This window comes from Mixophyes fleayi, chromosome 3, assembly GCF_038048845.1.
Source record: "Mixophyes fleayi isolate aMixFle1 chromosome 3, aMixFle1.hap1, whole genome shotgun sequence".
NCBI lineage: Eukaryota > Metazoa > Chordata > Amphibia > Anura > Limnodynastidae > Mixophyes > Mixophyes fleayi.
In genome coordinates this window covers 277618913-277644196 of record NC_134404.1, presented here as the reverse complement: position 1 = coordinate 277644196, position 25284 = coordinate 277618913, and the positions used below count along the sequence as shown (strand labels likewise).

At 38.0% G+C, this 25284-nt stretch overlaps 1 protein-coding gene across 8 annotated transcripts in view; it reads right to left on the bottom strand.

The window, feature by feature from the left end:
* BIRC6 (baculoviral IAP repeat containing 6) overlaps nt 1-25284 on the bottom strand; it is a 265056-nt gene that overhangs the window by 84045 nt on the left and 155727 nt on the right. For 5 of the 8 annotated variants that reach the window (XM_075203663.1, XM_075203660.1, XM_075203664.1 and 2 more), the window contains exons 57-65: nt 24540-24669; nt 20141-20176; nt 17018-17149; nt 15122-15289; nt 13813-13986; nt 9729-9925; nt 4551-4851; nt 2958-3175; nt 383-547 (exon numbers count right to left, since the gene is read on the bottom strand). In XM_075203663.1, the coding sequence (XP_075059764.1) occupies nt 383-547; nt 2958-3175; nt 4551-4851; nt 9729-9925; nt 13813-13986; nt 15122-15289; nt 17018-17149; nt 20141-20176; nt 24540-24669 (1521 nt within the window). The remainder of the gene's footprint in view (nt 1-382; nt 548-2957; nt 3176-4550; nt 4852-9728; nt 9926-13812; nt 13987-15121; nt 15290-17017; nt 17150-20140; nt 20177-24539; nt 24670-25284) is intronic. The other 3 variants (XM_075203667.1, XM_075203665.1, XM_075203662.1) reach the window with 2 other exon arrangements.

Genomic DNA, 25284 nt, shown 5'->3' with positions numbered 1-25284 from the left:
GGTGGACGCACTGTGCTGGTATCTATTGTGCAGATCTGCACCGACTTTAGTCGGCACATACAATGGAGACAGCTGGTGAGGTGTGAAGGTATCACACAATATAAGTGGTATAAGGAATCTGTGCTAAATTGTTATACTATACTTGTTATACTAGGAAATTGCTGCAAAAGATATGAAAGCTGATCTAGTGCTGTTAACATGGGAATTGTAATGGAATCTGAGATACATTAACAGAGGTGTTGCATACAAAGAAAGCATCCAACACACAAGTCAGGGAAGCATATATTAGTCAATGAAAAAGGGTTAGACAGAAATCAACTCCAAATAAAAACAAAAATGTAAATATATCACTAAATATTCAAGCACCACTGGGGATATTTACCAGTAACAAGCAGGTTACATGCTCCTCCTCCAGTCTTTGCTTTGTAAGGGCCTGCTCAACGTCCCAACCTGAAGCAGTAGATCCAGTTCCAAATCCAGTGCCCTTGGCCCAATATAGTTGCTGTTCTTCGCAAGTGCCACTACTGTGAGTGCTAGAAACCTGTTGCTTAAAACAAAAATCGAGATCATGCAAACAAATTTTGGTGCAAAAATACATCACACTTTTGAGTTATAGAAACAGTGTTTTACGTTAGTCTGCTGGTGCACAACAGAGTGCAATCTGCCTCACGCCAACACATACGTAGCTTAGATGAAGTGACTCTTGTAACTGTCAGCCTGGAATAAAATTACTGTTAGGGCTGGAAAAATCAGCCAATTTTGTAACCGTTATTGAATAACTACACTGCTCAAGACTATTTTATTTTTTTACAATACTAATTACTGTTCTTATTTTTCCTCATTCAATATTATTAGTGACAGAGATACACCTGTTTCTTGCGCTCCATAATCCTGAATATTGAACTACTCAAAAATAGGCTTCCTCAACTATCTATAGATGTGAAGTACACTTTAAAAGGGAAGATTCCCCCAGACCTTGTATTAGTGAGCCAACAGACAACATGTAGTTTAAAAAAGGAGGATTCATGAACAGTGAGGTCAAGAGATGAAGTCATTAACCACAGATAGTAAGCTTGGATCAGGGTCATTTTACCTCAGTCTGTATGTATTACCCAGTATTGTTTTATAACAGTTTGTTCCCAATGGTAAAGCGCTATGGAATTTGCTAGCGCTATAAAAATTTTGATGACAACAATTAATCAAAAACACAAGCTCATCTAGCACAGCAAAGAATAGATCAGATATATAAAGTATTTTCAGCCTTAGATAGAAGCAGGATTTCATTATATAATATACAACATTGGTGTCTGAAAAACCGGACATGGACAACAATTTCTCACAGGGAAAGAGGAGCCCACACAAGAAAAAAACCTTCCAATCCAATCATAAGGTGCGTTGTTCAGGACATAACATTTAACATATCTACATTTGACACCAGAGAGAGCTTTTTTTAAAGTGATACTTTCCCTCTAGAACAGTCACAGGCAACAGGTGGCCCTACGACTACATGTGGCTCTCCAAGCCTTCATCTGCTGCGCCCAGCTCCTTGCTGCATTATTGTCAGATTTGTTTGTTTTACCTTATAACGTGTGTAAAATGTATGCGGATATATTATTACAGATAGGTGTCAGTTTCGTTGATTAAATGTATTGTTTTAAGTTACAGCTGAGATTAAGGGTAGCCCTATTGAAGAGTAGACGGCTGTCCAAGAGACTCCTGATGTGCATCAGGTTGCCTATCACTGCTTTAGAAAAAGCTCTCATGCTGTTACATTTTACATTACTTTCTTCATTAATGCATGCTTGCAGAGGTTCATAATTCTTTATTTACAAACATTAAGATTATAAAAAGATAATTGGTGGAGGACTTTATACATTTACAGAGCGCACATCTTGAAACTTGGCTGCTGTCCCTGCTGATTGTTCTTTTCTTGCCCACTTCATAAAACCAGGAGCTTAAGCCAGCTCCATCAAATTGTAAATGGCTGCCAAGGAAGGAGTGTATGAGCCAAGTTTGAATCAACTGTGTACAACCTGTTTTGCTTCAGAAAATAAAGCACCTTGAATGAAGAAAGCACTTTGGCTGAAAACAAAATGTTCTGAGTAGGACACAGTCAATTTAACTCTTCTAAAAGGGATGTAGTCAGGAGAGTAAAATAAAGGCCATTCACAAATGTGGTTTATTTTGGCATGATTATTCTTATACAAATTTAATAAAGCATAACAATAGCAGTTATACTGTGATGGGAATACTGTGACGATAACAGCACCAGTGAAAGCTACAGCGTCATCTAAGGTGTAATATCTCTCATTGAAGATGTCAATACTTAAATGGTCTTCATAGAACTCAATATACGAAACAGGAGTTGCGTCAGAACAAAAGCCCTATATTTAATCAAACCTACATAGCTTAGTTGGAAAGTTAAACTATATTGGTTTTCACCGTAATAAAAAACCCCCAAAACATCTAGTTTTATATATCATACTTGGATCCATTATACACTTAGACTTGTCAGCTGGTGCTGGATGGTTGTTTGCGCTGGAGCAAAGGGATCATGTTTCAAACTAAACGAGACTCCATATTACTTGATAGCACTAAATTTCATATTTGTTGAGTTTATGAAGGTGGGAGCAAATTTCTCTCTCTTTGATAAGCTGCAGAAACGTTTGTGCGGGACTATTTTTAGCAGCTCTTTTCTATTAATCACATTTTATTTTAGGCTTAGGGGTCCTTTAAATATACCTTTGTCTTTACTTCAGAGGCCTGATTGAAGGGAGCACAAGCTATGAACTGTGAAACCTTTGTTTTGCACAGCCTTTTGCAGTAATATAATACAAATATACACATATCAAAATGGATTTGAAAACAATGACTGATATATATATATATATATATATATATATATATATATATATATAGTGTGGATTTCATTACTTTATTCTTACGCTTTTTCATACCTCTGTTTGATTGGAGGTAGAATTTGGTATCCTGGGGGCATGGTGGCTCAATGCAGACAAACAAGCCAGGATGAGATGTATCGCACCTATTTCAAGTGCCATGCGTCTCAAGAGCACGCCGTCATCTGTTGTGAGTGGCATAGTGCTGAATAAGGAGCGGAGAACATGAAATGGAAGAGTTGGTAGGACATTTGCAGATGGAGATTGTAAGATATGACCTGGAGAGAAAGAACAAATTAAGAACACATTACTTCTTTACATGCATGCTGGAAGTGAAAGACCGCACAGGGACCGGTCCTGTCACTTAGACAACATGATGAATGTCCAAATTTGCCAAACATGCAGGTGAACAAATATAGATATAGCTCAGGGGATGAGAGGTCGGATTTTTTCTGGCTTCTTAGGACCTGTTACTGTGGTCAAAAGATCACACACGGGCTGATAGAGGTAATCTTCCAACATGCCTAAAAATGATCTGATCAAGAACTCGTTATAGGATCACATGATGTGAAGTCAGGTCAATCACCATCATGTGTTGCCAGATCTAACCTTTGAAGTCTAAAATTAGATTTTCAAATCCTTACTTAACTCTTGGTGTGTACATTCATAATTAAAGATCTGAATTTCAATCAACATTTATTTTTTTCGTTTAATATCAAATAAAAAAAAACAGTAAAAAGAATACAATGTGGAGTATGATTCTTTACGGCTTAGTAACGAACAGGTGAGTCTTGAGCTTGTTAGGCACATCAGAAATGTTGGTAATGTCCAATATATTAACACACCAGTGCTATGCGCATGTTTATGCAAAGCAGAAAACTGTTGACATTTCTAAATTATTCTTAGTTACCAGCTTTTTCAGAGGGAAACCGATGTGTACAAAAATACCCTCCATGCGATCAAAGCCTCATTTTAAGTATGTCTAATATGGTGAGCTCCTGAAATAATATATGCATATGTGAATGTGATTACCAGCAACCTATACAAAACAACCTGAATTTTAGATTTAGCTGCCCTTAAAGCTTGTATGCATGGCATATATGTAGCAAGGTTTGTCAGCTGTAGAGTCTGAACTCAGATTTGAAATCAGGGTTATTATCACAATGTATTATCTTAAACCCAGTAGTCTGTGCGACAGCAAATTAAGCTTATGGGAGAATATATAAAGGAAAACCTGAATTGTATCCTAAATACCTGACTAAATAAGGACATGCTATATACAAGATGTGTGTTAATTTTCATCTGAGAGCATAAAAGCACAGTCATAAATTGCTCAATTAAATATTGTCAAAACGGATGTTGAATGCACTCTACAACAGTTCACAAAGTGGTGCTTAGTCAATTCTATATCGGACATTAAAGGAATAATAAAATAGAACTATTTTAAATAGATTTTGCCTCTGGGTTTAATAACCTTCAACTAAAGCAGGTCACTGGAAAGCAATCTGTAATTTTAAAACCATTGGAACCCAGAGTGCACGGATTAGCATACAAAATTGTGTAGTTATTAAATCATGACTGTATTAACTTTTGCATCTAAACCATCATTAACTGCCTGTATTATGGTGCAGTGATCAACGTAAAGATACTTACTTCCTTCCCCATCATCTGTAACTCCCAGCACCAGACGGAGAAGACATTGTGCATGTTTCCTCTCCTTCAGCAGAACCTCAGCATATCCCGGGAGACGGAGAAAAAGGCCAAATGCAGCAAGGGAGTGAGCAGGAATGGGTGACATAGTCTGCACAGCAGACTTGATGGGGGGAGGCTCTGCAGCAATAGTTTCTGGGGCTTCGTAAACCAGCTCCCCAGACTGTTCAATAGTAACCCACTCAAACTGATCGCTGTCCTTTGGCTTTTCTTGAGTTGCTGAGGTAACAACTGGAGCACTGACCTTCACCGTGAAATAAACAAAAAAAGTTTTTAAACAAACATTCTCAAGTTAGTTTTAGGCATCTTGCAAAAGCAACAATAATATTGAGCGTATCATAAAACAAAAAATATTTCCATGCACCCATTTATGCTCTCAAAAATCCCATGTTCAATCGTTAACTAATAAAGCCTGCATGCACAATTATCCCCAGTCTGCAATGGTTTTGCGCATGCTGACCAGTCAGTAAAGGACTTCCTTCAATGCACATATTAGAGGGTTCGGTGCTCCACCCACAAAGCACCAACATTCCTGGTCAAAAAAGCTTTCAAGCCCAACGGCACTGGCCTAGCCAGCTGAACATAAGCCAACTGAATAGCCAAAGTGATCCAACGAGCAAGAGACAGCCTAGAGGCCAGCCAAAAGCATGCTTGCGAGCATCGTACAGGACAAACGAACTGAAGCAGTACGGTCAACATCCAGAAGCAACAAAATCATCAGAAGACTGAGATGGAGGAGAACATGTTGGAACGACAATCTCCTGTTTTAAGAGAAAATGTCAGACCATTTTAGGTACAAAAGAGGGCTTAGTGTGCAGCAATGCCCGATTAGAATTAACGGGAAAGTGGGGAAAGGGGGTTACAGCAGAGCAACCCTAACTCGGACGCCCTACAAGCAGAGACGATAGCGAGTTAAAACACCCCCTTCCAGGCAACAGAATGGAAATCAACTGACCCAATGGCTCAATAGGCTCCCTGTTAAGAGCTCAGAGCACCAAATTAAGATGCCGTGGCTCAGTAGGGTGCACAAATCTACAAATCCTTCATAACTGCCAACTTGCTCTGGGAAAAGAAAGTGGGCAGAAACCTGCAGCTTCAAGGACGATAGAGTAATTTGTTGAGACCTATCTGAAGGAAAGAGAGCAAAAGAGAAAGGTTAAAGCTCTGACTGTCACACCATAGGATTTACACCTCCAACACCTGGTAGTAATTTGCAGAAGATGGTTTACTAGCCTTTATCACGGCCAGTACAACCCACGCGTGTCAAAGTCAGATGACCTAAAGAGTGGCAATGAAGAGTGCCTTGTATGAGACGATCAGGACAAAGTGGCAACCGAAGATGTCGGAGTACCACGCCCAACATGGCCAAATTTGGAGCAGTCAGAAAGGCGGCCACTCCACTTTTCAGTTTCTTGTACACCAGACGAAACTTCCATGAAATAATCATAGCATTGATGTACCTCGTGGTTGGATCCCTGGACTTTCGCAGAAAAGAAGATACTTGAAGTTCAGATGCAACGCCACGAGATCCAATATCACAGCAACATGTAAAACCGCCCAGGACATGATCCACAGTCTCCTTTATGGCCATGGCGCCGCGGGTTCCCTCCTGATGCTTCAGACTGGACTGCCAGCCAGAATCCCCTGAGCAGGTACAAGCGCCCTTTATATTGCCCCAAGTTCTAGCACACTGATGGGCAGCAGTGCCTCCGGAGGATACCATAGAACAAAAAAGGCTCTGCCCCATCCAGACAGACTATCATCTACAGTAACCAAGGAACACTCCCAAGACTGGAAGGACCGACCCTTGGTTAGATGTGTCTGTCAACCACCACATGAGGGACTGATTAATGGTCGCAGATAATCGGATGAAATGCTTGTCCAGATGACGGAAAGATTTGGACCACTTTCGGAGAAGCTCTCTCTGGAGCAACAGCGAATGAAAATGGACGAAGGGAGCCACTTCGACTATGGATACAATGGTCCTAAGCAGCTTCATGCAGCGGAGAAGGGACACCTCCAGCTTGGCCAGGAGGGACCTGGGCTTGGAGAGAACCTTGTCCTCTGGAAGAAACACCCATTGACACAATGTGTCGAAGTTAAGTCCTAGAAAACGCATCCTTTGTGCGTGAATTAAGACTTGGACAGGTTGAGGATCCAACTCTGTGCTTCCAGAAATGACATTTGTCAGCTGGAGGTGTTTTAGGAGGACAAAATGTGATGGAGCATATAAGGAACAACAGTGACATGCTGAGAATGCAGGAGACCTACCATCTGAAGAGCCTAGTTCACTCAGGCTGTAGACATACCTGGCCTAAAAGACTCTCAAACCAACGCTAAAACTTGGAGACGGAGTGAAACAGACCACCTGTTTCTTCTGCTGTTTTAAAGGGAGAAGCCAGAAGAGTCTGAAATCTCAGGATCTGCAAAAACCTTAACGTTTGTGAAATCTCCACAACCAAGTCACCCACGCCCTGAGCAGTAGAGGAATCTACGATGCCATAAGAGTCCTCCTCGTCAGTCTCCCTCATCAGAAGAGAAGTCAGAATCCAAAAACAATTGTCTGAACCAATTTTGGTGCATGACGTTTACTCATCATCCTATGCTCCTATCTTTGGAGCGCTAAAGAGGTGTTCACAAGGAGAAAGATGGCCTAGCAATTGTGATGAAACAAGGTATTAATATTACCTTAACCAGCCTGCACCTTGTCTCTCACAAAGTGTGGACTATAAAAACATACATTTTTGCAGGCCTCTGGTTCCCCATATTTGTGAATCATATTTAAAGTTATATATATTGTATGTTTAAGTAGCAATATGTTAGGCAACATAACTTTCTTATTTTGTGTATACATGCAGACCTGTCCATTGTTTCAGCCTAGGCAAAAGGATTATTGTCCACTATTTCTGTATGAATGTACATTACACAGGGGTCTCATGCATTAAGTTCAGGGAAAAGGTCCACACAAGACTACATTGTGTATTTAAATGTTACGTGTCTGGATTGTGAGCTCTCCTGATTAAACAGACTCTGCTGTGTAGCCATGTTACAATACCTTTCCTTATTTGTATCAAAAGCAAATCATCTGCTATCTCTAAAAAGGTAAACACAGAAAAGAACCAATCAGGCAGCTTCTGAAACTCCTGAGGTGGTCATTTTTGCGTTTAAAAGCCAGCTCCAGACAACAAAGGGAAATTCACTGCCCAGTCATAGCTGAAGTCAGTATGGCGTTGAGGTTTTCACTTCTGTCAGGCGACAGAGAAGGGACAATCGGTCCCTGGAGTAATGCATGATCTACTCTCTCCAAGTTTGGGGAGTTATGTGTCTGCCAAAAGTAGAGTGACAGTAACTCAGGACCGCTGCCTTGCTGGTAGCCTTAAAAAGGGGAGAGGGTCTGCCTCCCAGGAGACATTTGGATAAACGGCACCCTCTAAGAGTGGCTAAGAAACTGGTGAGGTGCTTTCACTATACCCTGTATGTTGTCTGTGCCAGACTGTAGTGCTATTTGTTGCATGTTATTATTTAAATTTTATTTCTGTTTGGTGCTACCCTTTTATTAAATACACCTATTTATTTTATTTGGGATATTTGGCTGGGTGATTTTGAACCTTGGATAGGTACTGGGTAGGCCAGCTGTGTGGCCCAGAGCAATACATTAAGCCTGGTATCATCACAACAAGACCCTTGTGACCTCAGCAAGAGACAGCGCCAAACCAGCCTCAGCCTGGGACACCTGCTAGTGAATGGTAATAGCTGTGAAAGCAAAATTTGTGGTACTGTATTGAAAAAAAAAAAAAAAAAGAAAGAAAAGACGAGTCACCTATCTCTCGGTGAGACATTAGCCGAATTAGTTCTGCAAAGGACGTCGTCAGACTTAATCCAAGTTGATTCATCCACAGCTACTTTGTACACAGAGCAACCAGGTCCGACTGTCCACAGGACAAATTACCATGACATTTTGCACAAGTATAATAAAGCACAGACTTTCCAAAGAACCCTTTAGTCGTGGAAGCTCCATTTCCAGCCATAGTGATAAAAATAAAATAAAAATATACCCATTGAAAAGACAGAAATCAAATAGATTCAGTAAACACAAAAGCTGTAGAATACAGACACAGACTGGTTACTGACATCTATATAGTAACTATAAATAAAAGATATATACTCACTCTACACAAGAGTAGAAAGGAGTATGAAAACAGAAAACTAGACTGGTATAAAGCCTAGAAAGTCACCAACAAGAGGAGCACAGCAGGAGAGACACTGGCTGCATAAAATTGGTGTCTCCGCTGAGAAGGCCCGCCAAGGGGAAGGAGGAGAAAGTCTTCCCCTTTCCTGCTCACCATCAGTGAGGTATAGGAATCTCCACTATGTCCCCTCTGGTCACAGCTGCAGCTCCGGAGTCAGCTGTACTGTCTAATTCAACAGAGAGCTGCTGTCGCTGGAAGAGTTGTTCTCTACAGAGTAGAAATGCTCGTTGCCAAGAAGGACCTGACCAAAGTGTTATCGCTGCTCTGACAAGCACCAGTCGCTTGCTCAGTGTCTCTGTGCAGGCGCTAAGGGCCGTTGGTTGCAGGAGATGGCTGTAGTGTGTTTGTACTATGTTATGGGAAGTCTGCAGGCTACTCACCTCGGCTCAAGGACCAAGAGTACAGGTTATGAACTCCTGGGGAGGCATCCTTAAAGTTAAAATAAAAGAAAAAATGTAAAACTAAAATTCCAGGGCAAGAGCCCTAAAAGCATGCCATACTCCTAAAGGCACTTAAAATAAAGTGAGCATAGTTCCCTCTAAGAGGGGCATAGTAGGGAATGCGCTGTCCTTGCAAAATGTTAAGATTTAAAGTGCCCTTGCTCCAAGTCCACCTACAATACCCCACTGTTACAGTGTCCCCACAAAGGTGTCAGAGAAAAGAGCATTTGCCTGTATTTACCTAGTCAGCAATGGCGATTCCTGTCTCACTCCCAAAAACAGAAATCCCACCTCCATGCACACTTTCAACTGACCACCAGTCCCATTCACTAAACATACATAACAAATCAACCAGGTTCAACAACAGGCACATTGTCCAAAAATCACTAGCAACTTGGCATACAATTGCATTAATGCAGATTAAGTCTTACTTGCTGAATGACATCCGGGTAAAGCATAGGAAGCCGTTCAGCAATGAGGGCCAGCCCACCCATTCCAGCAAACACCTGCAATGGTGACTGAATCGGACAAGTTTCCAGGAAGGAATCATCCAAAATGGATTCCATGCACTCATCTCCTGGGCTTATTACTTCATCTTCAGGGCATGAACCTAGCATATCCCCATGTTCTATAGTAAAAAAAAAAAAAAAAGAAAAAAGACAGGTACAGCAAATTAACATCACAAATACAAAAATTAGCTGAAACATGTAGAAATTTCTGCATGTTCTAGATCAACTTTAAATATCAATTGTACAAATAAAGCTAGAAAAAAATTGTGTGCTACATGAAAAAACATCCAGTATTTATCTTATGTGCATACTAATAAACTAATTTGCACCCCTTGCATTTTAACACAATTGGCCAGGAGAAAAATAATTTTTTTGCCCTACTTTCCTTAATGAATCAGACTCAATGTCTATTACCACACCAAACCAACCACCGCCATACCAAAAAATAAATTCAAGAACTTACTGAATGTATAAATTGAAACTGTAGCGACAAACACTCTCTTTAATCAGTCATGAGCAGAGGGTTAATCTGTACCTAGCTATATTTATAAATCCCAACCAAGTACCCAATGTATGTAAATGGTTTACCAATTACAGCTGAGCACTTGTAAATATCTTGAGCAAGTTCCACCAAGTAAGATGTTTGACAAGTACTGCACCAAACCTTTTCCTGCCCCAATTCCCTTCCAAGTATTTGTATTGGCTGTCACTATAAATGCAAGTCACAACCATAGCACTTTTCAGTGAGAAAATCCCTCACAAGTCACTGACAGTAAAGATAACATACATTCACAGCTCTGCAAGTTACTGACTTCAGGAAATAGAAGAGGTAAAAATATTAATTTCTCACTTTCCCAACAACATTGCAATGACTGGTGCCTTTACTTCAAATAGAACTGTCTATGTTGTACCATCACACTTTTCTAAATGAACTATGTTAGCACAGGAAAGCAGATGCTGGTTCCTCCCCTGTTGATTCAAATGTTCCATTCATTTAGCTACCACCCCCACCAGATGACTGACATGCCTATCTATTTAGTCAGCAGAGAGAAAGAAAAGAGGAAACAGGAGGTGTTAGCAGAAGTGTGGGAAGGGGTGACTCCAATATACAGAAAGGTATTAAAATACACAATTTATCAGTATTGTGAAACACTTGTATAGTACGTTGCTACATCTCCTTTAAACACTGTTTAGTAATTGATCAACTGATCACACACACACTTCCGAAGAACTCCAAAAACCTTAATTACTGTCGAGGTTTAAGTACCACTGGCCTAGTCTAACACAAATAATCTTAGATTGCAGGAAATAGGATTCTACGCTTACGTAAAAAGGACAAACAAAACAAAGACTACAACAATAGCCTGTGGTTGCAATCGCATTTCAGATTAATGTACCGTTACTATAATAACATGTATTTAATCTGATGCTCTTGAACATAGAAAGCTTCAAGCAGACTGTTTCCAATTAGATTGCAAAAAAGATAACCATATTTCATTGTTAGAAAGAGGAAGTTGTTTAGTAAATTTATGTATTATTTCTAATGACTTACTACTAATGAAGATGATTTACTGCTACATCAATCATGTACCTTTTTATGTTTTAAAATGTACTTATTTTAATCAACAACGCAAAGGTCAAAGGCAAAATTAAAGATAATTAAAAATATTTTACCAAACACTGAGCTCTTTATAGGGTTAGGACAAAAAAAATATATATATATATATTTACATTATCACCTCCTTAGTCTTTCAGCTCCCTGCCTGCATTACACTTGGCACTAAGTATTTTGGTTTGAAGATGACCTTACACACACACACACGGTAATGCTTGTTCTGATTTCTACACTTACAGGCCATTCTAACCTGGCTTAGTAATAAATTACTAATGCCATCCAAATTTATAAGTATCAGTGCTGATGGGATATTTAGTGAACGGTTTTGCCCCCTATCCTGAATGATGTTATACATGTTTCATTCTTTGCTTAGACTTGTCATAAACTTGGCCCCAACACCCTGGCTATGATTCAGCAAAATATTTGCGTATCATTTGTCACATTTCAAAAAAGAGAAATACAGGTGTCAAAGAGATGTCATGGCCTAGGCTGTGCAGCTAGTCCCCCCCCACCCCAGGGGCGCACGCAGGATTGTCGGTTTCCCCCCCTGACCCAAAAAAAAACAACAAAAAACCACGCGAGAGAGCTGCTGCGCATGCATCCGTTTCGGCAGCGCTGTCCTATACAGCAGCCGCGGCGCTGTCAAAGAAGCGTCCACAGTGGTGCTGTATACAATACAGCACTGCCGCGGACGCTTCTTTGACAGCGCCACGGCTGCTGTATAAGACAGTGCAGCTATGGTGGGCACTTAGTTAGCGGAGGGGGGGGGGGGTTTCCCTTTTACTCTCCTGGCACAGGCTGCAGTGACTGATATTAAACAATGTACCCATTGAGTTGTAATGTAAGGTAGAGTGTGTAAAATGTACTGTTTCACATGTTAAATGGTTAATAATAAAAACTCACCCCTGATGGCCCAATGTGGATTCAGAGAGCACAAGCAGAGTTTAAAATTTCCCTTCTCAGTCCCGAGTGCTGGGAACAGAAGGCAGCGCTGGGAGCCCCATAGAAACTCTGTGCAGGGTACGCATGAACCCTGTAGCAGCAAGTAAGGGAAAGGGGACTGGCAGTATTCAGTCTCCTTCAACCAGATTCCTCATGTGGAAACGGGAGCACCCTTTTCTGTAGCACTGGGGGCAGCCTAATGAATTTTGATAGCAAGCTGCCCTCGGAAGCCACAGAAACAAAGTAAGTAGGACTGGTGCTCTGAGGTCTTGTTCCTACTCTTCTGGAGCAATATATTGCTTGGAGTGGGCACCAGACCTTGGGAACTCAAGTCCTGGAAGTAGTTTTTGGTGGGAAATTTATAAGGTTAAATCTCAGTCCTTTGGTGGAGCAAGGCAAGAGAGGGGAGTGGAGATGCATTGCATGAACAGGGGGTGAAGCTGGATTATCCATTACCAACCTGTGGAAACTGTATATAATGGGCAGAAATGCTCCACGTTAAAGGAGACGAACATCCACTACCTTTAACTGTGTGCAACAACTCTTGAGATCTATTGATGAACAAGAAACATCACTATTCCTAAATATCCTGCAAGACACCTACACCTGCTGTATTACTGTGAACTACAAACAAGAGCTAACATACTCATCCATCAATCGGCCGTCCTGTGTTTAACCCTAGCGTCCTAAGTTAACTTTCTGTCCCCTACCTAGCAATCATGTAAATGTGCTGGCCTGCAATGTATTATATCAAAGGCAAATCTCGTGACAACCATCTGCAGCAGCAACGGTCTTAGAGGCATTGGTTTGCCAAAGGGATCAGCAATGCCAATGAATGCAAGGTTTTTCGTATGGTTTTAATGCACTCTGTCCGCTTAGAGAGCAAACTAGCAATAAAATGTAGAAGCACCTTGAATTTAAAGATATAAAACAAAAAACACTCAATTATATAGTGAATTTAACATGTACATATTTATAAGATACTGGATCCATAATTCTTTAGACATTTGCGTTGTTTTGCAATTAAATATTTAAAACCTTCAAGCCCTGGAGCAATAAGAGAGCTGATGTAAAGGACATAAACTAGTAACATAAATACAACGACCTAGCCCCCCTGCCATTAACCCTTTTTGTGCCTTACGAATAGGACATTTTCAATGGTTGGTTATGCGAATAGCAAACAGAAAAAGCACTTTCAGGTTTAGATTTCATTTAGGTGAGGTGACAACAAAAATGACCAACTTGTACAATATTTTCAAAATTAATCCTCTGATTTTTTTTTTTTGCATAAATAATAAAAATGCTCAAAAAGTTGATAATACATCAAATAAGAAGCAGCAAATAGTTTCATGCTTTGAAGAACTACATCACCCAGAATTCCCAGGTAGAAAGAAAGATGTGAGCAGCTAGAGTACCAATTCACTGCCTCTCTGTGAGCTGAAGCCATACCTTTTTCAGTGTGAAGACGCTTAAAAGAATCCGTTTTTGATAAGCTTGGATCGGAGATGACTTTGGAACCAAGTTTAACTGTTAAATCTACAGAACGGAAACCTTGAGGGAGCTTCCTTTCATATAACAGAGTGAGGAGCTGTGCAAGGGTCATTTCGGGAGGTAAGGGCTGACCTGTAGGAGAGAAAGAACCCAAAAAAATGCTGCATTCTTATAGTGTTTGGCAGATTAAATCGGAAAAAACATACACGGGGTAGGCAATTGACCGCAAGTTGTTTTTTTTTTTTGTTTTTTTAACACCGCGTTAATTCATTTTAACGCTTTTTTACAATTTTCGAGCGGGTTAACTTTACCCACGATTCAATTCCATTTTTAACACTTTTTTTTTTTCCATGAAACGGTCCTCTCACGCTCCAGTAGAAGGTCTATTGAAAGTATAGGGTGGCTGAGAACTCGCCGCGTTAAAAGCTATTCAATTGTTTTTTAATGTGGTGCCTTAAACAGGCCAATGTGCTGTTTTATCTCACACCTCTCTGGGGTGTGCTAAAAATAAAAAACCCAAGAAAACTATTTGAAATCATGTAATAATAATAATAAAAAAAGATATACTATGTTTATCAGTAATGCATAACATGTAAAAGTTGATTTTCTTCTAAATAATGAAAAAATCCTCAAAATAAATAAAAATCACTAAATATTTATGTATGTTTTTGGTACAAATATGTATGCATTAATGTGTTTTGACATGGTATAGATGATTCTATAGTAAAAAAAAATAGTGAAATAAACATATGCTAAAGAAAGTACTGAAATGTAGATATTATCAAATAGAATTGTTTTGTAATGCAAACTCACGTATGAAAATGTATGCAAATCCTTTTTTGTGTTATACATGACCACGTTAAACACTCCTCTTTACTCCCCTAAAAACGCGCAAACACCAATGATTAACGCGCGGGAGCAGCGTTCCCTCTTTTTCAATTGAATTGCATGACTTTTAACGCTGAGTCAATTAAAAACTGTTGCTATAGCAGCTAAAAACCCGCGTGTGATTTATTTTTCTTTAACGCTACGGGAAAAAAAAAAGAACAAACAACTCGGTCAATTGAATACCCCCCACAGAGATATAAGACAAATTTAAAAAAATGAAAATTAATTTTATGAAGAGTGGACAGGGCTACTTAAAAAGCAATATAAGTTTAGCTGCTTTTAAGTTCTACACCATCACACTGTGTTACCTATTAAGACCTTGTATGCTTTAGTCCACAAGCTCTACTTGGATAAATCTACTATAAAGATATAAGCCTACCTGGTAATAATTTATGGGAAAGGTGAAAGACTGGAATGCTGATGGTCTTGCTGGAAGAGTCCATCCCCGATGATGACCCTCCTACTTTATCAGTCATTACTCTCCCGCGTCTAGATGGAGGACGAGGTGGTGTAGAGGACACCGCACGTTTCGATTGAGATTTCAAACCTAGAAGGTCAAATGGAATAAAAAAAAGCATAACACATAAAAGGTTATTTCTGGGAAGAGGCTTAACTTTTCTGTGAACGCATAAAACTCGTGTGTAGCACCCACTTAGGAATAGCATAGTAGCTGTAAGCTCAGATTTCATTTTGTGTAAACATGCTTTGCAAGATTCTAGGTGATTTTTTATTTTTATTCATAATACAAAGTTAACCAAATACCAGTAAAAAAAAATAAAAAAATGGCATAGCAAAATAGAAATGATGCCATGGCGTTAAACTAGGAAATGAATCTGACCCTGCTCAGTCACCTAAATGGGTTCAGTGAAAGCAGTTGTGGGCTCCCATAAAGTGCAGCCAGCCAAGTTAGTAAAGGATTTGAGACGATTTACTAGAAAATAAATTGACGCAGCTACAGAGAGAAATAATTTATTTCACAAATACTCAATTATCATCCTGCGTAGCCGATATATCAACCATATTATACATGCAAGCAATTAATTTATAGGAAAGTTAGTTTAAAATATTCAGTGGAGGTTCGGCAAAGGGCAATTTTATCGAGGCTACCTACTCTTGCCTTTATCAAGAACGGCCACTTACAGAGAGAGTGCCTGCAATTACTGCACTCAGCAGTGCAGAATCATTGTATAGATCACCAATATGTGTGTGAATATTTAGTAGGTTTCACTGGCAAAAAAAAACTACAATTATTTATAGTTCAAAGAAACCCCTGCACCAGAATTATATAATTTAATACATTTAAATTCAAAGCCCTTAATTATCACTTATTTACCTCAAATTAAGGTTATTTATTAGTCTCAGGGTGCTCTCCAAGTAGTTAATGAACCAAGTCACTAAAAAGGGGAAGAAAGAAAACTACTTTTCTAGGAGGCACTCCTGGGGCTTAGTACTTGTGTATTTATAGAAAAGAATTGATAGCTTTATCCACTAATCAATGTACATCAATAAAATAACTTATTTTGATTTTTAAACCAAAATTACTAAAATCCAAACTTATTAGGGTATTTTTAGATTTGAAATATTCTTTACACTAGTAATGCACCAACACACACTCCTTCAGTTTGTTATAATTTACATCCTATACCATATGTAGTTTTGGCATGACTCAATGTTGATTGCTGAAGTTGGGACAGCATCTGGCTATGAAAGATTGATATACTGTTTATGCACATGGCTATGTTGTCACATGGGTGAAGTTTATAATAGTACAACTCCAATGCCCTGTGTTTACATAACTGTATTAAGATCACAATGCTGAGATAAACATCACACAAGACATCAGGAGCTGAAACAGGCATTGCCGTGATTACTCTGCAGGACACCGCTGTCTGTTCAACACTGGGAAAGGAGATGCAGAACGCATCATGCAACTGGGCAAAATGTGTTTGACCCAAAAACCCATAGTGATAACCAATAATGATTAAAGCATGTGCTAAGAGGCATAGATTAACTGTTGGAAGCTCACAGTGCAATCGCCTGCTGGGCCAGTCCTAGAAAAATTCCTACTAAAGTTAGATTGAAAATTGCAACCCTGTTTGGTTGGATTATGCGAAGAGGCATGAAACTTTTTGTCAAACTGGCAAGAGCAATGCCTGTCTATATCAATGGTCACACCCACTGAGCTTAATTAACATCTTCAGAAAACAGAGAAGGAACGCAGCTACGTTACATTTTGAATCTGTGGAAACTAAAACAAAAAGATACACAAGTTTACCTGAAGCAACAACCACACTGTAATTATCCTGAAATCCATTTTCTGCTTTCACCTTTTCTTTCTCCTCATGGTTTTTCTTCTCTTTGTCATCTTTTTGCTCACTTATTAACTTAGCAGTTATACTTGGTGTGTCTATAAGACAAGAAAGAAAGGTTACCGTGTGCATCCCATGGGAGTGTGGCGCCTTTCTTTTCTGCCTGAAACGGCAAGTACAGCACACACTTCTCATTCCTTACTAAAACTTTGTAAAGTTTACACTATAAAAACACATTTAGTGTCACTTTTAATACCATTAATGATCAAGATAGAAAACACTAATTTAGATGTTGGCAGCATTAGTTAAACAAGTTTTGCTGCCCCACAGCTGGGGGAGTGCAGCTTGTTTGCATTTACAAAATGACTCTTCAAAGTGGTTATGGCTGCACAAACCAATAAGAGAATGACAGCTTGCAGCATTCTATCAGTCCTTGCAGCTACACCCTCTCCACAGTGTCTGACAAAACCTGCTTTTTATCAGGGCTCAGAGATAAATGATGGAACCACAGGAAAAATGCCTAGATCAGTGTTGGCTAACCTGTGACACTCCAGGTGTTGTGAAACTACAAGTCCCAGCATACCCTTCAAGCAATAAACTGCTTTATATTGGCAAAGCATGCTGGGACTTGGAGTTTCACAACACCTGGAGTGTCACAGGTTAGCCAACAGTGGCCTAGATAGAAGGGCCCAAAGGGCTCCAGTGAGGGAGTAGTGAGTAGGGTGATTATTGGAACCCTACCCAGGAATGCAGCTTTAAAGAATTAATATATTATAGAACAGATTGCTGCAATATATTACATTAAAATTTTTGAAAATATTATATTCAATGTTTTGTTATGACGCCTCTCCATTTGTTTCAGTTTGTTGAAGAATAGATTTCTGGTATTATTTGCTGTATTTTCAAGGACAAGGTTGGTTTGGGATTAAAACTATTCATATACAGCAGCATAAAAACGTGGCATCATTTAAAAGTAGACAATAAATTTTAATGACTGTATGAAATGCTATGGAACCTACATGACAGAGCAAAGTGTGTAAAAAAATAAATAAAAATACATACATATTTAAAAAAAAAATTTTGCTACTTGTTAATGAAAAAATAATATTGCTTTATTTAAACAGCCCCAGGGATAGTAAAGCAAAGTTTTTAGAATTTATTCATGTGACTGTGTGTGTACTATTAGATACAGTGTAGGATATATAAAATCATACCTTGGCTAAGCAAGCACTGTGGCTACATCCACTCATCCTTGTGTGTACCTGTACACACCCCATATGCAAAGTGGAAGCGGCCAATTTACGAGCTGAGCCAGTATTAACAGCATCCTATCATGTCACTAGAAAGCAGTGCCATCAATGAAGCATGAGGTGCCATTGATGAGACACAAGGAGCTCAGATCATAAATGTGTTGTTGGCACTCCCAAGAACTCTAATGGCAGAGAGAGACAAACGAGTCTAATGTACCATGGATACTGATGTACTTTTTTGTATACTGGTATTACATTTTCTCTTAATTGATAAAGAAATCTGCTATTAGCCCTTTGCACTCATATCCCAAATTCTATTTTTGCGTTTCCCTTCTGCCTTCTTTTTTTTAACCCTAACAAGTGCCTTAAAAATTAATAAAATCAAACTAAAAAACCTAACAATCTATATATTAAACTGTCTTGGGCTTGAAAATGAGGATAATTTATTTTGGCTGTAAACTTGGGAGAGGTTGAGTGTAAACTATCTACATGAACAGGACACTTTCTTGTCATGTAAACCTGTAATAAAATAAAAAGAACACAATGTTGTTGTGGGTATAGAAAATCTAAATAGAACAAGTTGGAAATAGTGCCACAGTGATTTCAAAGGGCTTAATTAAACAGATGCATTTTCAGCACAGACAATGGCTGCCTCTGTGTGTAGGCAACAGTGGAGCACTTTAATAAAGGAACATGTGCAGACATAGGAAAGACAGTTTTACAGAATATTTAAAATATAAAACATTACTTATAAATAATATTTTAGTTTTCGGATAGATTTTGCAAGCTTATTGAAAAATATATACATTTGTGAAAGTTACATACTAAATTCAGCTTGAATCTTTGGGTTAGTGGATTCTCAATATGCAATGCATGAAGGAAATGTTTTTATCGGGCAAAAGGAAAAGAATACTTGGTCACATTTTGCAAATTGTCATTTACATTTAGCAACTGACAGTTTAAACCATTTACAAAATATCTTAGTTAGTAATCTGGTTTTTAATCATTTCAACTTTATATATGTCAGTTATATGCTTATCGTTAAAATGTACTAGGAGTAGAACAAATCTAAATGTGCCAAAAAAGAAACAGAACTAGCAGTATCTCCCTTAACGGTCAGCTGGAGTACCCAATGTCTACTCCTCTTCTATGAAGTTTTAGTGCTGAGGGTTGCAAATAAAAAGCAGCAATTTACAAAGCAGACATAGCAATAACAGCAAGAAAGGAAAAAATTAGTTATTCAAGGTCTTAAAAAGGAGAACTATTTATCAATGCAAGAATGATTGCTTGCAATATCAATGTACCTCACAGATGCTAAATCTATCACTGATATACACACACGGAGCCCTTGTCTACGAACGCATCGTCCTTGACTTTGGAAACATTTTATATATTTTGGGCTAATAATCATGCTTTTTTACTCACTAAATAGCACTTGTTTTATCTGCAACATTTTCATGGACATGACTCAGAGGTCAAATGCAGCTATTTCTGATTGCATTTCCATTTCTTGTATAATGCAATAACAAATTCAAAACACTTGACTTTCATCCCTTTAATTGTCCATCGTTAGACAAGAATGACATGAAAAAAAATGACCAAAAGAATTCACTTTGCCAATCTGTAGGTCGGCGCGAGAGCTGTGTGACTTGATACAAATACAGTAGGGAAAACAAAGAAACATTAAACAGACACCTCTACTGTGCATGGAGGAATACATCTAAGCACCAAATGGTGCATTCTAAAACTGGGACCAAGATCATTTAGGTTATATGTTTAAATTTACTATTGGCTACTGCCAGTGACATTTTATGGAAAGCTTTGTTTCAAATCACTTACTTTGTGAATCCCAGCTTTCAAATTCAATTTTACTGCCTAAGGCACAAGAAAACAAAATGACTTAATCAAGGTCATAAGACCAACATACAATGAGGTTCAAACTGGGTTCATATATGTCAAGACATTAATATAACGGTAAGATTTTTTTTTTAAAATCTGTCATCTAATCACAACACACCACTCCCCAAACACCACTGTATGTGACTTGAATTTGTGTCTAGATATACATTTGACATTCTTTCTTTTCATCTAGGTATAGACAGTCTGCATAAAAAGCCATGCACACTTTATGCATATATACAGGGTAAGGTAAATAGGCATTACCTGGTTAAATTTAAAGGAGAACTGCATATTCTTCTATTGACATGACAACTTCGAAATTATTGTTATTCATTTCTTTCTCTACCGCCTTTTGGTTGAAAAAAAAAAGCTGGATTCTCCTGGACACAAGTATAAACCTTGTGTCTCACCTTGACTCCATATGTATTATAATGCAACCAGGGGAAGGGGCACAATGTGGCAGGGAGTTTCTACTCTTAACTGGCCACAAAGTGTCAGAGTATACGTCCAAAAAGACCATCTATCCTGCCAGAATCTCACTGATATCTGGCTAGATTTATGGCCATACATGTGGGACCAAATCAGATACTGATCTGGTCGCTTTATACAAAAGGTTGAGCTGCCATATCTGCCCATTTATGGGAAACACTTCAACAGTTCTACAATCAGCTTTGTTTCCACCAAAAAGCAGCATACAAAATAACAATGATTTCAAAATCATCCAATAAAAAATGGCATCTGAATTTAAAAAAAAAAAAAGAAAAGGACCCAAAATGATTCCCTTTTTTTAATGTTGGGTCAAGGATTAAAATAATTAAAAAAAAATGTATGGCCTAGCTTGATTTTTTTATTTTTAAATGTTTTAGTTATGAGCCAAGGAATAGACGGATGCATCTACATAATTCTACTGAATGTACTAAGGCTACATGGCTTTTCAAATATTTAAGCCACAGCGTTTCTGCAAATCATTAGTACATCATAAGTGGAATCCACTTGTTAAACAGCGATTTATAAATATTGAGCATTTCATAAAATGGAGATGTCCAGAAAGTGGTGTTTTCTGTCTGAACCACAAAAGTGCATTTATAACAGGACCTCACTTTGCGCATGAAGGATGCTACTCATAGCACAAACCAGCAGATGATTTAAATTGATATTTATCCCATCTACATATATAAGTGGGGTTAAGATTTGGGAAATTTAGAGATAGATTGACCTGTTCATGCATACAAAAATGTAACGTACTAATATAATATAATATAATATAATATAATATAATATAATATAATATATATATATATATATATATATATATATATATATATATATATATATATAAGCAAAAGGATGGATGGATTCATGAAGCTCAGTGCCAAAAAAACGATTAGTGAACGTCTGAAACAGTAGGGCTAAAACTAAGCCTACATACTCCACTTTCACATGATTAACTTTTATGAATAATGGCTCCCAAAGGATTTATTTAATTCTGTGTTCTATATCTCCCAGAGGACATCGTAATTGAGATTTATGCATATTTAGCAATATAGTACATGAAACATAAACATTGCACTTACTATCCATATTAATAGAAGGAATATTGCGTGCGAGTGAACCTGATAAATGTCATTATCATCGCTGCTTTGTAATGCACCACAGTGGTCCACACAGTGGCATAAAAAGTAGACAAAATAAATACACTTGCGTGGAGATTGGGAAAACTGTGAGGATGCTTTAATGTGGTTAGTAAAAGTGAGAGTAGAATAAACTCTAATAAAGAGACGGGATTCAGATAGTGATGAAAGATTTGAAGGTTGTGGAAGTCCGATTGGGGCATTGCAAGGAATTAGGTTAGCGGCATGTGATAATTCTTGCATGCAGGAGTGAGAGGTGATTGGCTGTTTAGAGAACACAGCTTTAGGACTACCGAACCAGGCTATAGCCCTGCATCTACGTACGCAGAAAGACTTTCTCGATCCAGCTATATATCCATTAGGCAGCTATCAGTATAGGATGGCACTCCTAGAAGACGGAGCTCATCCCTTTGCTACTGGTGTAAGCTGTTGTCACCATTGTACTTTATTTGCGGACTACATTGCTTAGTACTACCTATATTGGACGTTATTCTGCAACCAAGGACTTTGCTTTGAATTATATATTAAGTCTGTTTATCAATCTTGTACCATTATTGTGAGTTCTGTTTTTCCAGGACTTTATGTTTGGATGTATCTTTAATCCAATGATGAACATTATCAGTGCACTGATTTTAATATGATGTTTGGTTTAATACACAACCTCTAACATTATCGGTGTCTGTATACTATTTACACTTGACTTTTGGCACCTTAGGAATTCTTCTTTATTATTATTTCCATTTTGGAGGGTTGAAACCAACCCCCCACATATCCTCTAGGCAGCCTACCTCTATTACTATAGGAAGCGCAGACTACATCCCTTTTAATTCTAAAAAACAGCAGATCATATTCCACAATATAATAAATTGCTGGAAGTCCTCTTTACCAATGGTATAGCAGGGTTTATAGAAGAACCCTACAACTGTAAACATTTAGGGGGGAATTAAAGTGGGCACATTAATGTCAAAAGCAACACCGCCAGCGCACCATTACCATTAATACAGTAATTTTAACCTGGATTTCTGCTTGCGGCTCCCTCCAGTGTTGAAATCACCGTACCAATGGTCGCAATTGGCCGCGGTAATTTAGGCAGTAACGTGGCCAATTAAATTCCCCCATAGAATTTCCACTTTTTCTTTAGCTTTCCTTCTCTAACCAGAAGAAATATAACATTCACTAACCTCTAAAAGTCTTATTTCGTCTACATCATGTTTACACAAGTATTTTAAAATTAGAGTTGTCCATATTATTGGTATAAAACACTTTGATAGATAAGGTTTAAAATGATGCTCATGTTGAAAACTATAAAGTGGTTCTGTATATGTTTTTCAGGGAGATGAGGCATAACCTACATAGATACAGTATGAGCGGGCACAAAGTGGCGGCAAATCTTTAGGCTTTTTGCTAAAAGTGCTACACTGTCTTTTTAAACAACAAATATGTGGAAATCTGTGTAATTTCTGTGTATCAATAGAAGTCAGTAGATGCACCAATCTCTCAGCTCTTAAAGTTCACTTGCTTTCTAAAAGAGTCAAAATGATAACACTGAAAGTTTAGCCTGCACAAAGCGACTTCCTCGGCCATGCTGTTTTGTACTAGGTAAAAAGCTTGTTCTCAACTGCACATGAATGATACAATTCAAAAGAGGTCCACGGCACTCAATATATGGAGATGCCAATAATGACTGTTTATTGTAAAATGTACAACAGTCTCGCGAGTTAAGGGTAGGAGGTCAGACTCCAAGCAACTCATTTTATTGTAAAAAAGCTAAATGAACTCCAACTTCAACACAATTAAAAATGCTGTAAAGTTTATTTTGCAAATAAGAACCCTGACAATTGACAGAAATAGCCAATCCTGCTCACTTTAAGAGCTGGTTGGCTTGATTATCTTTTGTAGAAAAATCAACTTCAGTAGCCAGGCAACAGTTTGACAAACAGAAGGGGGCAGGTATGTGCTTTCATTACCAGAAATTAACCTTAAGCCAAGGTTAAACAAAGATACTAATGAGAAATATAAAGATAAAATGTATACATATATATCCCATATATATACAGATGCACACAATATATTGAACACATATGTTTATTATTCCTTGTCTGTGTTTTGCAATGCAATTCAGCAGCATTAGCATGTCCATAAAATGGGTGCGGTAAACTTTTTTGGTTTATAATTTACTAACAACGTGATTTTATTAATTGTTTAACAAATGACACTGACAAAATGCCATAGCCACTTGCATATTTTCATATATGTTGTTTAAATACAAAGAACTATGCTTTAATAAAATAAAATAAATCACCATAACCATGGACCCAATCTGAACAATGGGTAGTTGAGAGTTTAATGTATTAGTGCTGTGATGATAGTATGGGAGGCTTTGGCAGAGTCCTCATGGTAACCACTGATTTGATTCCACTGTAAATCTAAGAAATATGGTTTGAATATCGCATATTTCATGCAAAATTGACTGAGAAAAATCAAAATGTCAAATCAAAGAAAATTTAAAAAGTTGAACATTTTGGATTTAAGTTTATTATTAACATCCAAATTTCCCATGTTATCTTACACTTTAATACATTTCTCCTATAAAACAAATAATGCTATCAGACTGCAAGAGGTGTGAATCTACTAAATATCATCTAGCAAATCACAACATTAAATAATCTAAAGGACAATAAAGGTAGAAAAATAGATCTATAGCTTGCCTGAGACCCGGTCAAGAAGCTCTGCCAGCGTGGTGGAGATAGGCAAGTGCAGAGTGCGAAATTTGTGCCCTGCTCCGTACATTGGATGCTGGATGATGTGACTTGTAGCATTGATTCTGCCTTTATACAACTGCAAGGGAAAATTATGTTCATTATTTGTCTTTCCTCTCAATAGAGCAATCTTATACCCATACTTATTTTGTGTATGCCACTACTTATGAAGCTATAAAAAAATAAATAAAAAGAAACTACATGTGTAAATTACAAGTAATATACTACAGATACTGGATTAAAAGACTGTTGATTGAATATTTCTATATAGATTGCTCACCAAGAGCTATCTTTACTGTGATCAAAACTGCTAAACAAATAGCTGCAGAAAATGTTAGTTTACATTATTTATACATATTTTTATATGTGAATATAACTTGATAGAGTTCTTATATTTTAACTGATGAAAGGTTATGGTTTCATATTTGTATTAGTGATTAAACAGATTATTTCATTAATTTGGTGGCCAAGAGTTTATAATTTATATATCGTATTATATTGTGTGTGTTCTATAGATTCCATAACTTATTAGCGCTGCAGGGGTGTTTCTATTGCTGCAAACGGGAACCAGGTTTAGCATGCTCTCTAGTTTGAAATCTAATTTCCTTAACACATTTAGGAATTTGTTGGGATTAGCAATAAACAGACAGAACTGTAGACAGACAGTTATTTGTTATGGGAAATGTGTCTGAAT